General features: G+C 35.0%; 1 protein-coding gene and 1 pseudogene across 2 annotated transcripts; both read right to left on the reverse strand.

Annotated features, from left to right (window-relative positions):
* Positions 1 to 332: 332 nt before the first annotated feature.
* LOC109191843 lies at positions 333 to 10,439 on the reverse strand. 2 transcript variants are annotated; one of them, XM_019342521.1, is made up of 11 exons: positions 10,319 to 10,439; positions 10,135 to 10,220; positions 9,409 to 9,563; positions 3,631 to 3,695; positions 3,304 to 3,498; positions 3,100 to 3,151; positions 2,778 to 2,993; positions 2,560 to 2,681; positions 942 to 1,130; positions 735 to 794; positions 333 to 653 (listed from the first exon to the last, which is right to left on the reverse strand). In XM_019342521.1, the coding sequence occupies exons 1-9, from the start codon at positions 10,387 to 10,389 to the stop codon at positions 1,052 to 1,054; spliced, it is 1,041 nt and encodes a 346-aa protein (XP_019198066.1). In that variant the 5' UTR covers positions 10,390 to 10,439; the 3' UTR covers positions 333 to 653; positions 735 to 794; positions 942 to 1,051. The 2 variants fall into 2 exon arrangements, with proteins under 2 accessions (XP_019198066.1, XP_019198067.1); XM_019342522.1 differs by having other exon boundaries at positions 10,135 to 10,210; positions 10,319 to 10,404.
* A 6,599-nt stretch (positions 10,440 to 17,038) lies between these two features.
* On the reverse strand, positions 17,039 to 17,535 carry LOC109191848 (annotated as a pseudogene).
* Positions 17,536 to 21,295: the final 3,760 nt, after the last annotated feature.

Raw genomic sequence — 21,295 nt, forward strand, 5'->3', positions numbered from 1 at the left:
TTCTTTTTTTTTTTTTTTTTTTTCCTTCTTGCTATGTGTTAATTTTCCACCTTTGGTAACTTGATCATCCTAGATACCAATGAGCATGGAACAAACACAAATACTCAAAATAGATATAAAATTTTTGAAATTACAAGTTAAAACATGTGACAGTGTTATGACTTGTTAAAGAAAGGTTGGAATCAGCATCCATTTGAATCATAAGGATGTTATTAGCCTATTACTAAACCGCAAGAGGCAATGCATAAACTCTGAAAATCTAAGGGGCATTATGATGTTTATTCAAGGCTTTTGAGCTGAGAAGTTTTAAGGGAAAAAAGAATTGTGGTAAATTGCAGAAAACAGGTTAAAGAATACAAAATCCAAAAATGTAATGCACAATAAGATGATATCCATTGCCTGAAATCCATGGACGAAGACAACAACTTTTAGAACACGAGCATTTTGCCTTGGGCTTCCATCAGTTAATTTATTTATAGCTTTAGAGCCAAACCCAGAATCTGCGATGTTAGTATCCTTTGCCTCCCTATGAATGAAATATGAAAAACACTTGTTGTGCGCAATGGTGCATTTATAACACGTTCTACAGTCACAATTGGAATGCGTGATGGATCTCCAAATATGTGCATGTCTTGAATCGAAGAATGATTAATCTGAAATAAACCAAGACAGGTTCAAGTTTCTATAGTAGTGAAAATAATAAAAGCATCATTGTATCTTTAGATAGAACTCACTCTCATTTGTGCTATACTCCGCCGGTGAAGATCAGCACGCATAGCTGCAGCATGAGCAGGCTGATCACAGTAAAAGCAAACATTCAGATAAGCAAGACTAAGTGTAATCTACATCTAAAAAGGCTGCTCATTTTAAAAAGACTCATGTGTAATCCCGTGTAATAAAAATATGGCCATAACAGAACTATAAAGTTCTGATTTAATTACATCTTCAGTAAGCTTCTTCAGAACACGTGCTCTTCCATGAGTACGAAGGTAAAACGATTTATCAACATCACTACTTATGTATTGGTGTGGCATCTCAACATTAGAATAGATCATCCATATTGACCATTCTGTTCTTCGATCAATAGCCATTGTTCTCTAAGGAAATCCAGAATTGATGTTTTGTGAGCCCTGGGCAAAAATAAGAAACTAATTTTAGAATGCAAAGTAAAACTGACTAGAAAATGCAGCTATCCATGAGAAATTTTAAGGAATACTTCTTATATAGATATAAAGTATGGATCACATGAAGGCAAGGAATCATAAACTCAGGTGATAGGGCTATATGAAAATTTCCCACCAATCCTATTGCAGTACCTTATGATCAATAGGATATTCTTGATTCTCTCTCAAAAAATGACAATCAGTATTACCAATTTTGTTATCTAAATAATCCTTCCCAGGTATATTTCAAGCAGCTGTTTTCCTTCCAAAAGTCAATGTAGGGCCAAAACCCATTGTATGTCTTATAATCTAAGATTGGGCCAAGGTCACTCAATTGGGCTATAATACACATGGGCCAAACCACATTAAAAGACTTAATCCAATCAATTAGTTAGTCTAACCCATGGCCTATATTCTCTCTTATATTTTCAATGTGGGACTCTTAACAGTATGCAGATGTCCAAAGTAGATAGAAAATTGTACTAGAATACAAAATAGAGAAAAAAGTGTGCACAACCCCAAATGAAATAACAAATATTGCTCTCCTAAATTGAACCAAAAACTACTGAAGTAATCCAACTAAATTAGTAAATTTGAATTTGGCTGCTTTTCAAGCTAATGTGCATTTAGTTACTATCAAGCTGAGAGGAAAAAGAGCATTCCACCATGGCATTAGAGTGCAGTTTTCTACCTTCAAATTATAAAAATAATTCATGTCATTGTTTACAACCCAAACCTTAAGTTCTCTGCTCAGTATTGACCTTTTTTGTCTCAAAATACTCCACTCATCCTCAACTTTACAAAATGATTTTTTTCAAAAATGATGCCTTCAAACTTTTCTGGCAACCAGAGTCTAATAATCTAATACTCCGTAACATATAATCAGAAAATATAACACCAAAGCAAGCTAACATCAAGGAATTGCAACAATTGAGAAAAGGCCCTGAGTATGCTTAGTGGGGCATCCCATTTTAACTTTCAATCACATCAAGCATAAAAAAGGGCCAATTGGCTAGATGGACAATTGAGATTGGTTGTTAATTTTTTGCTGGGAACAAGTTCTGTCTCTCTCTCTCTGTGGCTCTCCCAAATGGGAGGTCACAGGTTTGAACCCCAGTGGGAGCATTGACTCTTTGTGCTTTAATAGGTTGAGAAAGTATGGACATATACTACACTGTAATAGAGTAAGTACTCAAAATATATATATATATATATATATATATATATATATATATTTTGAAAGTTAAACTTGAACTACTCCAACTTGAGTTCGACTTAACTGTAACCGAAACGAATTTGAATATTCATCGAATCGAGTCCAAGTAGCTTGACTCACACCCCTATGATAGAGAAATATTAAGGTTTTTGAGACAAGATGTACCCAGTGAAAACAAACCTGTGAAACTTCTGAAATACACCCCATAAGTAAACAACTTGATTGCCAAAGCAAATAAACAGGCTGAGCAGTTCCTCAGTAGGTAGAGAATGCAGGACTTCTTCAGATATGTTGTTTGGTTTCTGTCAACAGCAGAACAGCATATAAGATAGCACACAAGAAAAAATAAGGCACCCCGACTGGATGCAGAACAATTAGCTCCCACAGGAGGAAAGAACCTTAGAAACATGCTGCCTTTTGCTTTGAGCCTGTCCTGAAACTGCATTCGCATCTATTGCTGAATCTGCATCTGTGGGGAAACTTAACAATTCTTTAACCTCATGTTTAGAAGCAAAATCATTTACATTGATAGCCTGATTAATAGCCTTGCTGATTTTTTGTAGCTCTTCAAGAAGTATGTCACGAGCATTCAAAAATCCTTTAACAAGTATTGCCTGTTAAACAAATACAATAGGTCAAATAGAACTTGAATTTAAAACAATGCAATGTTTTGACAGAAAGGAAACTTTTGTTACCCAGAGTTTAGAGAAGAGAACTTACTTGCTTTGACTTATCATAGTCTTCAACTGCAACATTATTCTTGCAAGAACCGCTGTATAAGCCCAAAACTATAAGTTACTTCCATAAGCTTAATTCTTGCAAATTAGTTGGAACTCAAAACATAAGACACGAGAGATAACTCAAATGTATGGCATCATTTTAATTCCCATTAAACCAATTGAGAAATTGAAATCTCATACAAACCTTGGCCCGTTTGATGAGGAGGTGTGCAAACCACTTCGCAATAGGCAGATGTGTACACTTACATCAACGAGTACAGCATGGAAAGCATCAAAATGAACAGGGCAATAAGAATGGAGTCCAAGAAGAGCCTTAGGAGGAATTCGAAATTCATGGACTGCAGTGGGACATATGTCTAATGAGCCCTGCAAATCACACCTGTAATTCATGTGATGAAGTTATTCAACTGGAAAATTTACAATTTTAATTGCAATTTTAAGAAATCAGGAAAAAAAATAGTCCAAGAAACCAAAATTAGAGGGAAAAGTACAAAATATCAGGTGAACTAACCTGTTCTCCGACACAGGCGCATACAAGAGCTCAAATTTCAGAATAACGGCAGATGAAGATGGTCCCTGCTAATTTAAAGGACCTATCAGTTGCCAAGATAAAAAATCAATTGGGATAAATAAACACTGGAGAAGAATGGCATACTATATAAATATACTCCATAGAATTCAAACCATGCAAATATAGTATAATAAAGTACTTAAGCTTTCATATTCACTCTTCCATAGGTATCTCCAATGAGTTAAAATCCAGGTTATTTCCAAAGCAAAAATTGCTTGCAGTCTTACGTCCCCTTTGGAATTTGTAAATCTATGTGGAAAGATAGAGTAAAGAGTAGATAGAGATATATTTAAACAAATCAATAGAAAATAGATGTATTGAAAGGAAAAAAGACAATATAGGAGAAACAAATTGTACTCCCCAACAAGAATAAATCCTGCCCCCCTCAGCTAAAGCTGATAATTGCTAATAATTTTCTGCACACTTCCCTTCTAAGAGAATGTGTTATTTATAGTCTATGAAAATATAAAAAAAGGTAAGCGTCAATCAAACATAATGAATCAAGGATAATCAATCAATCATTAATTCCTTGATTTTAGCTCCCAAAATCATGTAATTTGAATTTCTTAACTAGTTCCCTTTCAAAAGAAAATGAGATTCCAATACAATGGTTTTTTTTTTACTTATTAGAGTTCTGGAACTATCAAGGAAAAGGGAAGTAGGGAAAACTTCAACAATTTTTGAGAAAATACTTGAAAAAGATAGAGGGAGACAAACAGAATAACAAAATCGAAAAAAGAGTCAAGAGAAAAGTTCTAAGCCTCAAACTGTAAACCAAGAACATAGTTTTCTATTAGAAATGCCAATTGCCAATAACCCATATTCAAATCAGAAATTTGAGGAACATTGTCTACTGATCAAAATAAGTAAATTCAATTTTGTTTATACTTGCCTCCCATATGTTTCAGAAAAGGCTCTTAAAATTTTCTCTCTTCTTTTCCATTTTTTTCTCTTGCCTCACAACTTAATATTTCCTAATAAAAACTGATTTTATATCTCATTTTTTATTTTCTTTTGAGTTTTCTAGATATCCAATGTTGAGTTACTAAAGTACTAAGGTAGTCCGATGGTTGGATGATTACTGTATAACCATTTAGTTAATTGTTCTCACTAAGCTAGATTGGGCAATGGGCAGTGTTAAGGGTCTTTTTCTTTTCTACCTGTATATATACATATTAGTACACATATCCACTGTATTTCAACCTTTTTACCCATACAATCTCTTTTTTCTTTTCCTTTTTTATTCAATATGGTATTCAAAGCCATTTTCTTGTGGCCTGATCTTTTCTTGTAATAAGGTAAATTCGCAGCCACTACAGAGGATGTGCACGGGGTAAGCCCCACTGTTGTGTAATAGCCCTCAAACCCCATAGGAGAGGTAAACCGGACTAGGAAGACCCCATACGACGGTCTCAACCAAAAAGGTAAAGGTGTTGGCAAAAATCAAACCCGTGACCTTCAGATACAAGAATCATGCTCCACCCATTTGGCCTGATCTTTCATTATGTTAATGATAGTTGATGAACAATACCAAAGCATTGTTCATCCTTCTAAACCTATGCATTTTCTTCTGTTAAACAATGAACTCAACTTGTATATTTCTATATGTTTTGTGTAGATGTACAAGGAAGTGTAGAGCTATTTATACAAGACAAGAGCTAATCCTAGCCATAGATTTCAAACACCTAAACCTAAGGCTAAGAGAGATCCTCTCAACTAACACCCTATTCCTCTAACACTCCCCCTCAAGTTGGAGCATCCAACTTGTTACATATGTATCACATGAATCATAGGACTCCACACCTAGACTCATAACTTCCAAGGCCAACGCCCAAGTCTTGAACCACTCGAACAACCTTCAAACCACGCTGTGCCAAACCAGTCCACAACGCACCTTGTCGCACCAACAACGCTTCTAAGGAGCCAACAAAAGCTAGGCCAATCACCACAGCGCCGCACCTGCCTCTCACACCCCACACCCTTATCAACGCTGCCTAACACCACAGCGTACCTGCCTCTCGCTCCACAAACCATTAGCGCTGCCACACCACAGTGCACCTGTCAGTCTCACCATGCACCATTACCATCGCTGCCCAACACCACAACGTTTTCTCGATGCATGCACATAAACTGACTCACCCTGAATCATTCTTCAGCCGTCGGCCTTCCCCGCGGCATATGCCAGGTCCGCCCCACTCCTGGCTGCCCATTCCTGCAGCACCCCTGCTTACGCACACTGAACAAGCTACACTTGACTCAACTCAGACCCTAAATTGCTCCCATACCAAATTAACTTAAAACGAGCGACAAATTATGACAAACCAAACACAAAGCTCATGACTTATTAATACGATAAACAAAAGAACCTACTGCCTAATTATTCCTCGTCAGCAGCACAAACCTAACCACACATTATGCTTCCAATCAATTTCCAAAAGCATTCATCAACTAGACCTCCATGCCACTCTATTTTGTAACCATGAGACCACCCAGCTTCGTGGACCTCCCCTACCATCTCTCTCGGCTGTCCCTCTCTCTTGCTAATTTCCCTCCATCTCTCTCGACCAGCAGCAGTTCCTCCGACGCGCAGCTCCCTCCGGCGACCTCTGCCTCTTCCCGGCGAGCACAACAGATCTTGGAAGCTTCTCTCCAGCGAACTCTGCTGCCTGAGCCCGCCGGTACCAACCTCGACCAAAGAAGGTGCCGGAACAGTGCGCACGCGCCAGCACGTGCCGGAACAGTGCGCACGCGCCAGCACGTGGCGTCGGAACCCTAGGACTGCGCCGGCACGTGAGAACTCCGATGGCTGCTCCGCCTCTCCGACGGCGTCGCCTCCTCTTTCAGACCAAAGCCCACTACCCAGTCACCTCAATCTCGCTTTGATACCATGTTAAACAATGAACTCAACTTGTATATTTCTATATGTTCTGTGTAGATGTACAATGAAGTGTAGAGCTATTTATACAACAAGAGCTAATCCTAGCCATAGATTTCAAACACCTAAACCTAAGGCTAAGAAAGATCCTCTCAACTAACACCCTTTTCCTCTAACATCTTCAATTAATCTCGTGTTGCTAGGGAGCTTAGTAACCTCAAGCAATCATAACCTAACATGTCATGATCACCAGAGTTGGCACACAAACTTTCACATGCTGCCCCTCTGTCACCATGCACCCGGATGTGACACCATGTGAATCCTTCTCTTGTGACCTTCCCAAGTTACTTTCCCAGATGGCTTTCTCAACATATTTTACCTTGTTTGTGAGGCCAGATGTTTTTCGGGAAACAAGGGGACATCCGACAACAATTCAGGCTCCATTGTATGTCTCTAGCTCCAATATTCCTGTGTCTGGCTCCCACTACTGTATTTGTTCTTACTTTTTAATCTATTTGGAAATCCATTCATTACCTCCAAGAAGCTTTGTTGGTACATAATTATAAATCTTGGTCTGCAGTAATTGAATTGTAGTTTATGGGGCCAAGGTTTATTGATCATTTGATCACTTGAATAAAAAAGTTGATGATATTCAAGTAAATAAAAAGGCAATTTGGTAGAATGTTGATGTGTAGTTGTGTAGTCTAGTAAGGTAGTCTCTTTCTCGAGAGTAAGTGATTCTTTTCAGATCATTCAAAGCATGCCTTTCCATCCAAAATCAAACCAAGTCATTATATGTTAATGATATTTATCATTCTTATTCTGTAATCTCATTCTTCAGAGTTAGTGCTTCTTCTCAGACCATTCAAAGCGTGCATCTCTGTCTAGAGCCAAGCAAGTCATTATATGCTAATGATATTTCTCGTTCTTACTTTGTTGTTCAAGAGTTGGTCAATTTGAAGAAAACTGGTGTAAGTATGAAGAACCTCCCCAAGAAAATCCAGAGTTTAATAACTTAAGTCATCAGCTACATACTAATTGGTAGAACAACCAGTCAACCACAGAACAAACAGTTGATCATGAGAAATTATTTGGGGTGCTTTACTTTTTACTGCTAGACCCAGAGTTTAAGTTATGTGAGTTAGGACCTATAAAGCTTATTTGTGACAAACAGGCAACAACATATCACATGCAACCCACTCTCCCATGAGAGAACAAAGCACATTGAAGTCAACTGTCATTTTATTCAAGAGAAATTATTACATCTTTTGTTCGCTTAAATGACCAGTTTCCTAGGATTAACTGCATTTGTAAAACGCTTGGCAGTTATGATATACGCTTCAAACTTGAGGGGGTATAGTCTTAGGATTGTACAATTACTATCCAATCATCCGGTTAATTCTTCTCACTAAGCTAGAGCAGGTAGTCTAAGGGTCTATTTTAGTTGTATATATATTAGTGCACATACTCCATTGTAATTCAAGTTTTTTCTCAATGTTCTAAAAACCATTAGGCGCCCTCAGGTGTTTGATGGGCGCCTAGGTGCCAAACTAAAAAGACATAACAAAACATATTGATTTTTTTTGCATATGGCATTCTGGTTCTTTAAACTTCTAGCAAGTATTCCTCCCATAAAATATAAATGTCCGATAACACTAGTGTTGCAAAAAAATCAGCCTAGGCGTCCACCTAAACACCGTATAGGCACTAGGTGCCCCTAGGCCGAGAGGATTTCCATGTTAGGCATATGGTAGGCGAACGTCCGACTAGTTGAAATAGGCAGCCAAATCAGCAAAATTGGCTGATTAAAATTTTTTTATCGGTTTGTTTCGCTCAAAATGACATACTTTTGAGCAAAACAAACCAAAACTCTAAGTAGCTAAGCAAATTGCTGCGAAAAAGGGAAGGAAATCAAGAAGAAATCGACGATCGCACATTTGCACCTCACTCCCTCAGCCCGCAGCCCCACAACTCATTGTCATCGACAATCATCAGCTTATTGCCTCTTGCACATCGCCCAGTACTACCAGTAGCTTCAAACTTCGAAGCCAGTTGATCATTGTCTGGTGAAGGAGCTTAGCTTCAGATTGCTTCAAAGCCGATTGATCATTAGCTCATCGCCTTTGGAAGTCGTCGCCAATAGTTCTGCAGCTTACCATCACCACCACCAGCTAATCAGCTCATCAGCATCACGCCATGTACAGATTCAATTTTTCTTTTTTGTCTTTGCTTTATATTGTGAATTTATAAGAGGTATATGTTGCTTTATATTGCTTTAAAGTGCTTTTATTCCTTTTAAGCCTTCAAATCTTCACAACACAAGGCAGTGTATGTGATATGGGGCAACACTGTTATCAATTATGTGCAATTGTGGATTGCAACACTACTTTTTTTTTTTATTTAGGCATCCGCCTAGGCAGATGCCTAGTGCAATGAGTGCCTAGCGCCTTCTACAACACTGATTACACATGATATTCTAACCTTAAAACATACAAACGAAAAAAAAAAAAATTATATATATACATATATATATAGAGGCTGAGTTAGCCGAGTGCACAAAAGGCCAACTTTCCCATTCTTCCTTCGCCCTAGCAGCAACCTAGTCCGATTTTTACAACACACTGTTTTTCAATACAAACTTTTCCTTTCTCCTATTTTATTCAGCGTCCAAATAGCCAACGACCTTCTTATTTCTCAGATTTTGCTCTTTTTCCACAAAACTCTAGGATGTAGGATCAGATAAAGTGTAAAGAAGCAGATCTACTTAGCTAATTGCCTATATATTTCTCTGATAGCTAATAAGAGATGTGTGAAGGAAAGAAAATAAGGGGAGAAGCAACTACCTCATATTCGGCAAGAGATAAGTTGAAAGAGACCATCAATAAGAGAAGGATATCCTGCCTTGCATATCTTATTCTGAAAGGTGGTGTGTAGAAACTGTGGTCTTTGTCATCAATCCTCCACACTCCATATACATTATCAGAACTGGAGTCAGGAGCTGCATGTTAGAAAAGATGTTACTATTTCCAGATCATAGTCAATATTAGTATAAGTTCAAGCCTGTTACTTATGCAATGCTATGTGCAATGCTATGCTATGTGCACTCTCTTATATGTGTTTGTGTGTGTGTGTGTGTGCATATGCGAGGGCAAAGAAGGCGGAAAGTTCATAGCCACTAAAAATTTAGGCAAATACACATCCTAGAATTCCATTGATCACTAAAAGGACTGTTCATTTGCTAAAAGAATATAAAAGAGGCCAATAGATCATCAGAGACCAAAAAAATCCTTAATATCAATATATCATATGTGCTAAGTCCGTTAAAAAACTGCATGATTTCTAGATTTATGAAGATTCAGAAATGATAATCAATTGACCTTAGCACATTTCATTTTTAATCCCTTGGTCTGTATCAAACTCACTGTATTTTTAAATTCCAGTAACTGTATATATCAAAAGCTTCATGATTAGCTTGTCAAATTAAGCATGAACTAATACACCAAGTCATTTGGATACATGTAATTGGATTTATTCTTTAAAAAATATAGAGCAAGTCTCTAAGAATTTACCTTCATACTGAACAACTCGTGATGGAGTTCCAACTGAATCAGAAATGCCATCCTCCCATCTCATTGTAATCTTAATCTGATACCATCTAAATATGCATCAAAGACAGAGCAAGTGTGACAATATTGATTTTCAATGTGAGCAAGTTAAAATAGAAATAAGTACAGAAAATAGTGAGTTACATACCCTTGCTGGAACAGGTCAAGATTGTGAAACCGATGAATATAAATGGCAATCTCCTGAGCAGCCTCCAACATCTGCTGCTGCGGCTTTCTATGCTTAAGTTTAGCATTATAATTTGACTTCTGCATTGCTGGGCTGTTGTAGTATGTGCATTGGGAAAAGCGGTGCAGCTAGCATCAGTACTATTTAATCTTATTAGGGTAAACTGGGGTTGCTTTGACAAGATCAGCTATTATCCATTGAAAACCTCAAAATCTGACAAACATTTATAATGGCTCTTGAAAATTCTAACACTTTGCATCGAAATTGGTTTTACTCAAATGCCAGTGCAATTTGGCTTGGTTTACTGCTAAGAAAACTATATGGTTCACACCCAGTGAAGAAAATTGTAAATTCACTGTAAAAGGTAAGCCTTCCTGAAGTTGTTAAGCATGGGAGCATCATTATTCATTAATAGCTTAGGCGGGCAAATTCCTACACATAAAAACATGTTTTTGAATTTCATTCATAAAAAAGAATATAATAAAGTGTGAATAAAGAGTAGACAGTTTATAGCAGCCAATCCACAGGAAGAAAAGACCACGAAAACACTTCAGTAAATAATGGTGAAATAAAAGGTATATGATCCCAAAAAAAAACACAAACCAAAAAAAGATGAAGAGAACCATATTAAATTCACTACCCACTAAACCAAGGAGAGTCTAAGTCAGCAACAGAGCAATTGAGTTATAACTATAAAAAGAGAATTTCAACTGGCAACTGTTCTGAACACTTGCGACTATTCAATATTAGTTCAGCTATCCACATTCAATTATCCCAGAATGTTAAACAATCACTAGACATCTGCATTTTGTTACTACTTCTGCCATGAAATGGAGTATAGTGCAATCTAATTTCCCCAAAAAAAACTCTACTCTAATTTAAATTTTAACTATGGCAACAAAAGAGAAGAACAGGGGAAAGGGTCAATCATTTAAGCTATGAATGAGCTAAAAGATAGAAGATATCCTAATTATGCATTTCTATAAACCTAAAACCTTTAAAGTTTCCATCAGCAAAAACAATTGCCAAAGCAAATTATATAAAAATCACCATAAAAAAGGTATCTACATTTGCAATGGGAAGAGCTTATGCAAAGATAAATAGATATAGATAAACAAAGAAAAAAAGCAACATAATGCACTAATCAGAAAATGTTCAGAGGGAAGTGAAATACGGACCTAAAATGGAGTGCCCTGTTTTTCCATATTCTTGTTCCGCTGGCGAGAAGCAATGATAGTCAGCGTCGCAAGGTGGTAAAGAGGATAAACTATGAACATGCAACGTGACAAATTGCTGAATAGGGTCGTGGAAGGCGGCGATAATGGTGGCTGTTCGGCGGTGAAAGAGCTCAAACACGGGGCGTGGTGGTTCACCACGTTTGAAGATGCCAATCGGAATCAAAGGTTAAAGTGGTTTTTGGTTTCCATTTTAAAAACTCAAGCAATGGCGATGAAATACCTAAGGAATGACAAAATTGATTACCGAGCTCCATTCAGGTTTCATTTCCTTGCCCACAAAAGGCGAAATCCCTCGCCCCAAGTTATTTCCTTGTCCAGGTTTCATTTCCTCAACCTTCTTTCGTCCGCGCCATCCCTTCTCCTCTTCGCGCCTCCTCCAAGTTATTTCTCAATAAAACAGTAAAGAGTTCAAACTGTGTGATGCTTCACCGGAGAAGAAGGTCGTTGTTATGGAGAAGCTGTGCTGCTGCCACTAACCCTAGTTGCTTCATCGTCGCTGCCTCGGCATTGTTTAGGAAGTCGCTGCTTGAACTTGCACCACTGCTACCATTGTTCTTTCTTCTTTTATTTTTGGCGGAAAAGAAAACGAACACTGCTCTGTAAAAAACAATGGAGATCTAGGGATTTTAATTTTTAACCCTTTTCCTGGCAAAAGCTCAAAGTTATGCTTTTTAGTGTTTTTTTTTTTTTTCCTTTTATAATTTTTACCCATATTTATTTGTTAACATAAATACTTATTATTGACTCATATCAACAACAACAACCAAAAAAATATTTTAAACAAAAGTGTTAGAAAATATTTATATTAGATTTCTTTTTTTTTTTAATAGTACTGGCTCTATTACATTGTAGTAACAAAGAACCAAGTCCAACCCGGGTACCATCAGACCACATAGTCTTGGTATATTAGATTTCAATTATACCAAAAAAATTATTCCCTATAAAATTAGATTTTCAAAATCATAACTCTTTTACAATTTTAGACTTATGATTTATACTTGGTGTATCATTCAAAAGGTTCAACTTATGAATGAATTATACTACCCGAAAAAGTAAATTAACTGGATAGTAGTTCAAGAACTAACCGGATAGTTTAAAGAACCAAATAGTAAAGGTGTAGGAAGTCAACAACCGGATGGTGCACAACCGAAAAGTAAAAGATTGAAGAGTCCAAAAGTTGATGACCAGAAGGTACAAGACTAAATAGTATGAGAACCAGATGGTTCATTTGGAACCAGGAGGTAAATCAACCAGATAGTAATTGGGTTAACTTAAAGTCAAATACTCAAATCATAATGTTGTTCGAAAAGGCGACTACAATCAAAGTCAAGCAGACACCGAATAGTCCAAATCGAGAAGTGACCTAGTCATCATTCGGTGAAGTCACATTACAATTCGCATAACCAGACAATATAGTGATTGAGTATATTCTCACAACAAGGTAAACAATATAATGTTGTTAAGGTTTCAATATGCTTATGTACATATATCGAAGATGATTTTCCTTAAATAGCGAAGACATAATGCAAGATAAAACGTCAAAAATTCATGCACTAAAAGTCATGCAACGGTTGAAAGTTCTAACATGAACAACCAAATGCACAACCACTAGCCATTTCACAATGGATAATGACACTACCCATTTGAAGTTTATTTCCTTCCAATAAACAAATTGAAATGAGTATATAAATACATCAGTTCAAGTTGAATGACATACTACATTTTTTAGATAAATTCTTACTAGTGTAAACTACATTCAAGAGCAACCTAGCTGACAAATGAGAGACTACTACGATCAATTCCAGATCAAGATTCAAGACTTTGGCAAATTCAAGACTACTAAACGCTAAGACTACAAGTCTACAACAGTTAGAGAAGAACATTCTTTTGTATTCAAATATTCAAACTCTAAACGGAAAAATAAAAAGAGCATGAGTAACAAGTTGAACACTTGAGAAAAATCTAAGGTTGTGGCTGGCTTTGTGATCAAAGCACAAGTTCTCTCCACTTGTATTTGGGGTGATAAGTACTAGTGGAACCTCCTAAGGAATTATAGGAGAATAGTGAATTAGGCCGAGTTGGTTGAACCACTAAAAAAATTATTGTATCTCTTTACTTACTTTATTGTTTTCATTATTCATCTTCTAACCAAATTTTATTAACAAGATAAACGTGACATCAAAACTTAAAAGGGGTATAACATTATTTTCGTTGCATGAAACTCATGTTTACAACACCTCTATTCACAAACAAAAGTTTTCAAAATATAACAAGTATATTCACACCTCCACTCCCCTCTAGGCTTGTTCAAACACCATTCTGGTTAGAGTAGTTGCCTATTTTGGGTCAACAATCTGACTGCTAGGTGGACCTCTATTCAAAAAATAATAATATTTTAGTTGGTATATATTTTTTTCTTGAAAAATGAAAGGTTCGTTGTCTAAGCATCTTATGTTTAGCACTGACAAATTTGATGATTAAAAAATACCAATACAAACACATCTATTAGCTCGCAATGACGAAATGTGGGAGGTGATAACATGTGGACCAATGGAGATTCTTAAGGTCAATGTAGCCACTCTACAAAACATTGACACTCCTATGTATGTTCCAAAGCCATGTGACAAATGGATGATGGAGAACTAGAAGAGGAATAACATTGACAACATAGCAAAAAATATATTCTTCAAGGCTGTATATAACACTATATTTCATAGAATACGCAAGTGTGTGTTTGCCATGCAGGTATGGAAATTCCTTTTGCATATTGGAGAAGAGACAAATAAGAGAAGTATGCCAATTGCCACGAAGAAGTTCGAAGACTTCAAGATAACCCTAGTACAAAGTGTAATTGAAACGGAGATCATATACATGAAGATACTCAGTGAGATTATGGATCTTAACCATAACATAAGTCAAAAGGATATCAACCTAAAGATTTTGAGAGGCTTGCCTAAATCTAAGGAGATGAAGGTCACTTCATGCGTGACCACGGAGATTTATAGGTAATGTCAATTGTCTAGTTCTTCAAGAACTTAAAGCATACGAGTTTGAGATAAAGAACTAACAAAGATGAAAACAAAGTTGATGAACCGCAAAAACTACGACACTAATCGCCAATCAACCATCAACGTCTTCAAGGTTAGTAGATTTCAATAATGATTTTTATTTGACAAACAATTTGCTTTGTTTGTTAGAAATTCAAAAGCTTTATGAGGCGTAACAACTTACAATGAAGTCCTTCATTCTCAACAAAAAGGTACCATAAATGTAAAAGATCATCATGATCAAGCAGGAAAGCACTAGAAAATATAATCAGCCTTTACTAAAACTGCTGAAAGGCTCACCATTTCAAAGATGAGTGCTAATTAATTAAAGGGAAAATAACACTTTTGACCCCTAAATTGTTTTACTTTTAGAAATTTAGTTCTTAAAGTTAATTTAAACAAATTTAACCCCTTAATTGTTCATAATAATGTTGCACTTTCAATCATAGTGTTATATAATTGTCAAAATATGAGGTTATTTTTATCATTTATAATCAATATCCACTGTTAAAAATGACATTCATATGGAGAGAATGAAACTTTAACCATGGATATTAATGTTAAATGACATAAATAACATCATAAAAAAGAGTTTGCTAATGACGTTTGATAATTATATAACACTATAATGACTAAAAGTGCAACATTATGAACAATTTTAGGGGCTAAATTTACTTAAATTAACTTACATTGAACAAATTTTCAATAGTGAGACAATTCATAGACCAAAAGTATTATTTTCCTTTAATTAATACTCATTTCAATTACTAAGCATTTGATTATGAGTTTCATTGGATACAAGTGTTTGGTCCCTATTGGGTGAATAGTCCAATAATTTTCTTAGAACGACACATGACAAAGGGCAAATTATTCTGTGGACCCGGGTCCACATTGCAATTATGGACCCGAGTAAAAAAATACATAATTTATATATTGAATGTTCACAATTTTTATATACTAAATATTCACAATTTACATATTGAATATTTACAATTATATACTAAATGTTCACAATTTTATATACTAAATGTTCATAATTTACATACTGAATGTTCAAATTTTAAATTGTGAATATTCACTATATAAATGGTGTGTTTTGACTCGGATCCACTTTGTAAGGTGGACCCGGGTCAATGGCATAACTATTGATGAAAAAGGCTATTGACTGAAATGGACGAAAAGTGAGTGACCTAATAAAAGTGGACATATTTTAAATTTTGTAGAAAAATAGACGAAATTAGTTTGAAAAATGTGTTTTGGTAAGAAATGCATTACACATATATCTCTATATATAATATAGCATAATCAAGGTGAAAATTTTTTCCCCCCATTTGATGCATTTAAGAGTTATGGAATATCAAGGGGTTTAGGAACTTCATAATCATATATATATATATATATATATATATATATATATATATATATATATAAAATCAAAATTGATAGATAATACTCGTAGAAATTAATTCATAATTACATGAATTTATAAATTTGTACGCATTTTTTTTATAAATTTGTACAAATTTATAAATTCATGTAATTATGAATTAATTTCTACGAGTATTATCTATCAATTTTGATTTATATATATATATATATATATATATATATATATATATATATATACACTAACTTTTTAATAGTTTGTAATTTTGATTAGTTTTTTAATAATTTATTTACAAAGAAAGTTAGGTAAAATAAAATTAAGTAGGGAAAATATATTCCCACCTTTTTTTTTTTTTTTGAAAGGAGCCAAGGTGGCAATTTATTCAAAATAATGCGAGATTTGTCCCACCTAAGTGTGAATGCATATTAATAGATTTGTAAGATCATTATTTTTTTGTGTGTAAACTACGAGGTGGTCCGGGTTTTTCTCTGTCCGTTTAACTTTGTAAGATCATTATTGCAAATGAGGTTAGCAATATGAATGCATTTTTTGTCATATATTTTCTTAACATTTAAATATTACAATGTATAACTATACTTAAATTTTTAATAAAATTAATTCTGCTTTGTATCATAACATTACAACAATACTTATAAATTTTTGTCCATGCATCGCACGGGGCAAATACTAGTTTCACTTAATTTCAAAATCATTTTCAGGCTATTGTTGAAAAATTAAATAGTGTCAAACAAATCTTCCAAATGCGTTTGACATTATTTTAAATTCTCACAAATACACCATATTTTTTGAATTTACACTTTTTTAAATGCCAAATGCATTTGGAAAAGTGCAAATTACACTTTTGGTCCTATGACTATAGGGGGCGTGTTAATTTCGGTCTGTGACTTTTAAAACTAACAATTTAGTCCTTTAACTATGATTTTTTTAGCAGATTTGATCCTCCCGGCCAAATTTCGCCGGAAAAAGATAACCCATTTTAAATTATTTATCATTGAGGGCAGAATGGTCCTTCCACGTCATTTCTTCTTCTTCCATTACCGCTGCCGTCCTTTTCCTGCCGCCCCGCCATGGCGCTCTTCTCCCCCTCCATGTCCCTGGACCTCGATCTGCAGGTATACCTTCATTGGCTCCACGTACTCTTCGAACCCCAACGTCGTCATCGCCCATAGCAAGTCGTCGCCGTTGATCGTCTTCCGCTTCTCCCTCTGGCACTTGTCCGACGCCTCTCCAGTGAGTGATGAAGCTTATGAACTCCGACACACACTCCTGGACCGTCTCCTTCGCGTTCGCAGGCAGCGCCTTCTTCATAATACGGCTCACGTTCGCAATTGGGAGGAAACGGTCTTGCTCCCGTTGTGAGCTGTCGCCGTCGTGGTCGTCCCTGTGCCCTCCTGATTCGTTGTCGGAATCCGCCATTGAAGCTAAGTTTTGGAGTATAAAAAAATCGATATTAAAAGAATACGAAAACTATTTCACTACGATTGATGAAGAAATGATGTGGAAGGACCATTTTGCCCTCAATTATAAATAATTTAAAATGGGTTATCTTTTTCCGGCGAAATTTGGCCGGGAGGACCAAATCTGCTAAAAAAAGCATAGTTAAAGGACTAAATTGTTAGTTTTAAAAGTCACGGACCAAAATTAACACGCCCCTATAGTCATAGGACCAAAAGTGTAATTTGCTCTTTGGAAAATGCATGTGACTCAAAAATAAAATTTATAAGGTTCGTTTACTAACTTTATCTAATTTTCTAAAAATTAGAGAATTTGAGAATATAGAACAAAAAAATATGTTTTTTTAGTACTATTGACTATGTTACAATGCAATATCTGTTTATAACTACTTTCTCAACCTACTCAAGCACAAATAGTCAATACCGCCTCCACGAAGTACAGTTTTCCATTTTAAAAACAAAACATTTTCTAGTTTTCTAGAAAAATGAAGAACTTTTAAAAAATGTTTTCTAAATAGAAAATAGAATCTCTATCATCTATTTGACTATAACTCACTATACACATTATCACCATTATCTACTCATATTTTTATTCATTACTATTATTACATTCATTATTTTCTTCATTTACTTATCACCATTTTCTATCTTTCTACTCGCATTTACTTATATAAACATAACTTATTTGCTTACGTTTAAAGTTAGATATTATTCATATTATCACAATTAAAACTTGAACTATACACCAAGGTTTAATTAGATTTTGATTGAACTCAATATATTATTGGTTCAAATATTTTTAGTTATGTTATATCGTAATATAAGTTTGATATGTATCTCAAATATTGAAATTTCACAAATATTAGACTTCAAAGTAAAAAATTATTCATATACATTTCATCTAAATGAATATCCAAAATTATTTTAAATATTAGCTCAAATAAATTAATAGTATCTAAACTATATTTTAAGTGAAATTAATAGCTAGGTTTGTTATTGGTTCAAATATATATTTTTAGTTATGTTACATCTTGATATAAATTTAGTTCGGATATCAAATGTAAAAATTTTACATATATTAGACTTAAAAGTTAAAATTACATTTATTTCATTTAAACCAAACATATCTAAAAATATTATAAATATAAAGTCTAAAAGTCATTCAAAATTAAACATGTCTTAATTTTATAATATTAGTCTAAAAAATAGATTTAAAAAAATGAATGTTAGTAACAAGTTTTATAAACAGAAAAAGAATTAAACTGAAAATTTAGAAAATCGAAAAAAAAAAAACAAATAACATTTTTTCTGAAATAAACGGCCCCATATATTTTGAGGGATAAGCACATTTTCCAAATGTGTATGCTCCCTTTGTAGATGCAATAATGACAAATTTATTAATACTTAACATAATTTCATTTTTTTTTCAAAAAAAAAAACATAATTTCATTTTCAAAAACGTAAAAAATGTACTGTTAGGAAAATTCACAATATACAAGAGCATGCGTAACATCTTCATTTTCATCACCACACTTTGGGCATGAGAGTTAGATTTCATCACCACACTTTGGGCATGAGAAATTCACATCCACCTTTTTGAAGTATAAATCGGTGGTAGTAGGAAGCACATCTTTCACAACTCTCCAATTGGTGGTAACGCATTTAGATGGTCGGTTTACGGACCAAAGAACTGAAAATCTAGAGAAATTGAAATTACATTTAGACCTTGTTTGGTAATCTAGAGAAATTGAATTATAATTCGGTGGGAACAGAATAAGATAGAATAAAGTAAGAATTCAAATTACAGTGTTTGGTAGGCAGGAATAGGATTACATGAAATTGAAATGGAATAAGGGATACAATGACTGAAATGCCCTTATGTAGTAATAATAATAATAATAATAATAATAATAATAATAATGATAATAATAATCTTAACTATAATAAAGCTATATGGTTTGGGAAGTAATTAATGTTATAATTATTATTTTGGTGAACAATTATTGTTACAATTATTATCTCTATCCTTATTAAGTTATTATTATAAATTAGCCACAACATCCTTTACTATAAAAAATAAAATAGTTATTTTTTTCTCGCCCATAACAAAGGATTACATTTATTGAATTAATGGAGTTATTAACTGTTATGATATTATGATTAAGGATTCCGATTTCCGATTAATAGAAAATATGAAACGATGCAATATTAATTAAATCTCTGGCTTTACAATGAAAGTCTATTTGATATGCTTCTGTTATCTATGGTGCTTCTTGGGATTACAATATTAATTAAATCTTCGATGAAAAGCCTATTCGATATCGAAACAGTGCAATTAATGCAAGCCTCTACATATAATTTTTCTCTTATAAAACATCCCAGATCAAATCCATGTGAGCGTAAACTGCAGCAATTTGTCCTACCATTTGTGTATTTTCATGGCCATGGCGGCAGAGGAGACAAAAGACGGCAGAATGTAGATGAGGCTCTAACAATCACACCTATCAAAAAATTGAGTAAACAAAAGAGAAGAATCATGGAAAGTGGTAGAAAAAATGGAGCCGGACATTAAGGAACCACCTTCTACAGGTAGAGATTGTGGAGTGTACTTTTCTATCTTCTCAAATGCTTCAAAGAAATGGCAGAAGCGAGAAGGGATGAAGAAAACAAATGTTGTAGGCCGTGTGTCAATTATTGAACTTTAGAATTAAAAAAAAATTCATTTGAGCCATAAATAAAAATTTAAATATATAAATGTATATATATCGTATGGGTCTTTAATGTTTTTATGGATTTCTAAACTTAGGACTTTTAAAAGAAAAAAAAAATCATTTTAAAAAAGAAACATCCAGGGTGTGAGTTAGATGGATACGCTCTCAGAAAACCCTCAACGACGGCGGCTAACCGCTCGCCGGAGGATCAAGACCTTTTGGAGAGAAGCACTAAGAAATCTAAAAGAGATAGGGCTCAGATGCTACTCACGAACCAACCACTGCCTCAATCTTCTGCCCAAGAAACCCCCATGGGAGAAGCAGGGGTGAATACTCCGGAGTCGAGCCAGTGGAGGACACCGGCGGAAACATCTAGTCAAGCGTGGAATCGAAGAATTTTCACCCAACCTCAGGAAGAGGAGGAGGCATCTGACAATGATATGGAGCAGGACGGCATTGTCTATGACTATCCAGTGATTCGGGTAACAAAGGAAGAAAAGGAGAGGCTTCGACGTCCATGGCGGAGATCTCTAATACTCCGACTCCTGGGGCGTACGGTAAGCTATTCGTACCTTCTTCAACGTATGTGGAAACCTGAATCGGGCTTTCAGCTGATAGCTTTAGATCAAGACTACTTTCTAGCGAAATTCGATGCTCTGTCTGATTATGAGACAACTAAATTTGGGGGTCCATGGATGGTCTTGGACCACTACTTGATTACCCAAGTATGGAGACTGTTGGTCCCGATAGGGTGGTGAAAGTCTAGAGGGGGGGGGGTGAATAGTCTTTCAAGCTTTTTCAAATTAAATAACTCTTCGGTAACTTCAACTCTAAGTAACAAGTAAATAGAGCAAGTTTGTACTGCACAACGGAATAATAGTAAAGAGTTATGCCCAACTAGTAAATTAAGTGTGCAAGTATAAGTAAGATAGGTACAAATGATATGTAAAGTGACAGAGATATCTTGAATATATAAAGGAGATGGTGCACTCAATATATAATAACAATATTCAAGATTGTAAATAAATATCGTGTCACGTCGTCCGTGTGACGAATGTTACATGCAGCACGTCAAACTTG

Source organism: Ipomoea nil, unplaced genomic scaffold, assembly GCF_001879475.1.
Source record: "Ipomoea nil cultivar Tokyo-kokei standard unplaced genomic scaffold, Asagao_1.1 scaffold1721, whole genome shotgun sequence".
Taxonomy (NCBI): domain Eukaryota; kingdom Viridiplantae; phylum Streptophyta; class Magnoliopsida; order Solanales; family Convolvulaceae; genus Ipomoea; species Ipomoea nil.

Bases quoted from the DNA above. Each gene is read 5' to 3' on its own strand.
- LOC109191843 (XM_019342521.1), bottom strand. From the start codon at position 10,389: ATGTTGGAGGCTGCTCAGGAGATTGCCATTTATATTCATCGGTTTCAC. The intron at 3,696-9,408 runs GTAGTTGCTTCT...TTAAATTAGCAG, and splicing joins TATCTCTTGCCGAATATGAG to GGACCATCTTCATCTGCCGT. The intron at 2,994-3,099 runs GTAAGTTCTCTT...TTTGTTTAACAG, and splicing joins ACTATGATAAGTCAAAGCAA to GCAATACTTGTTAAAGGATT.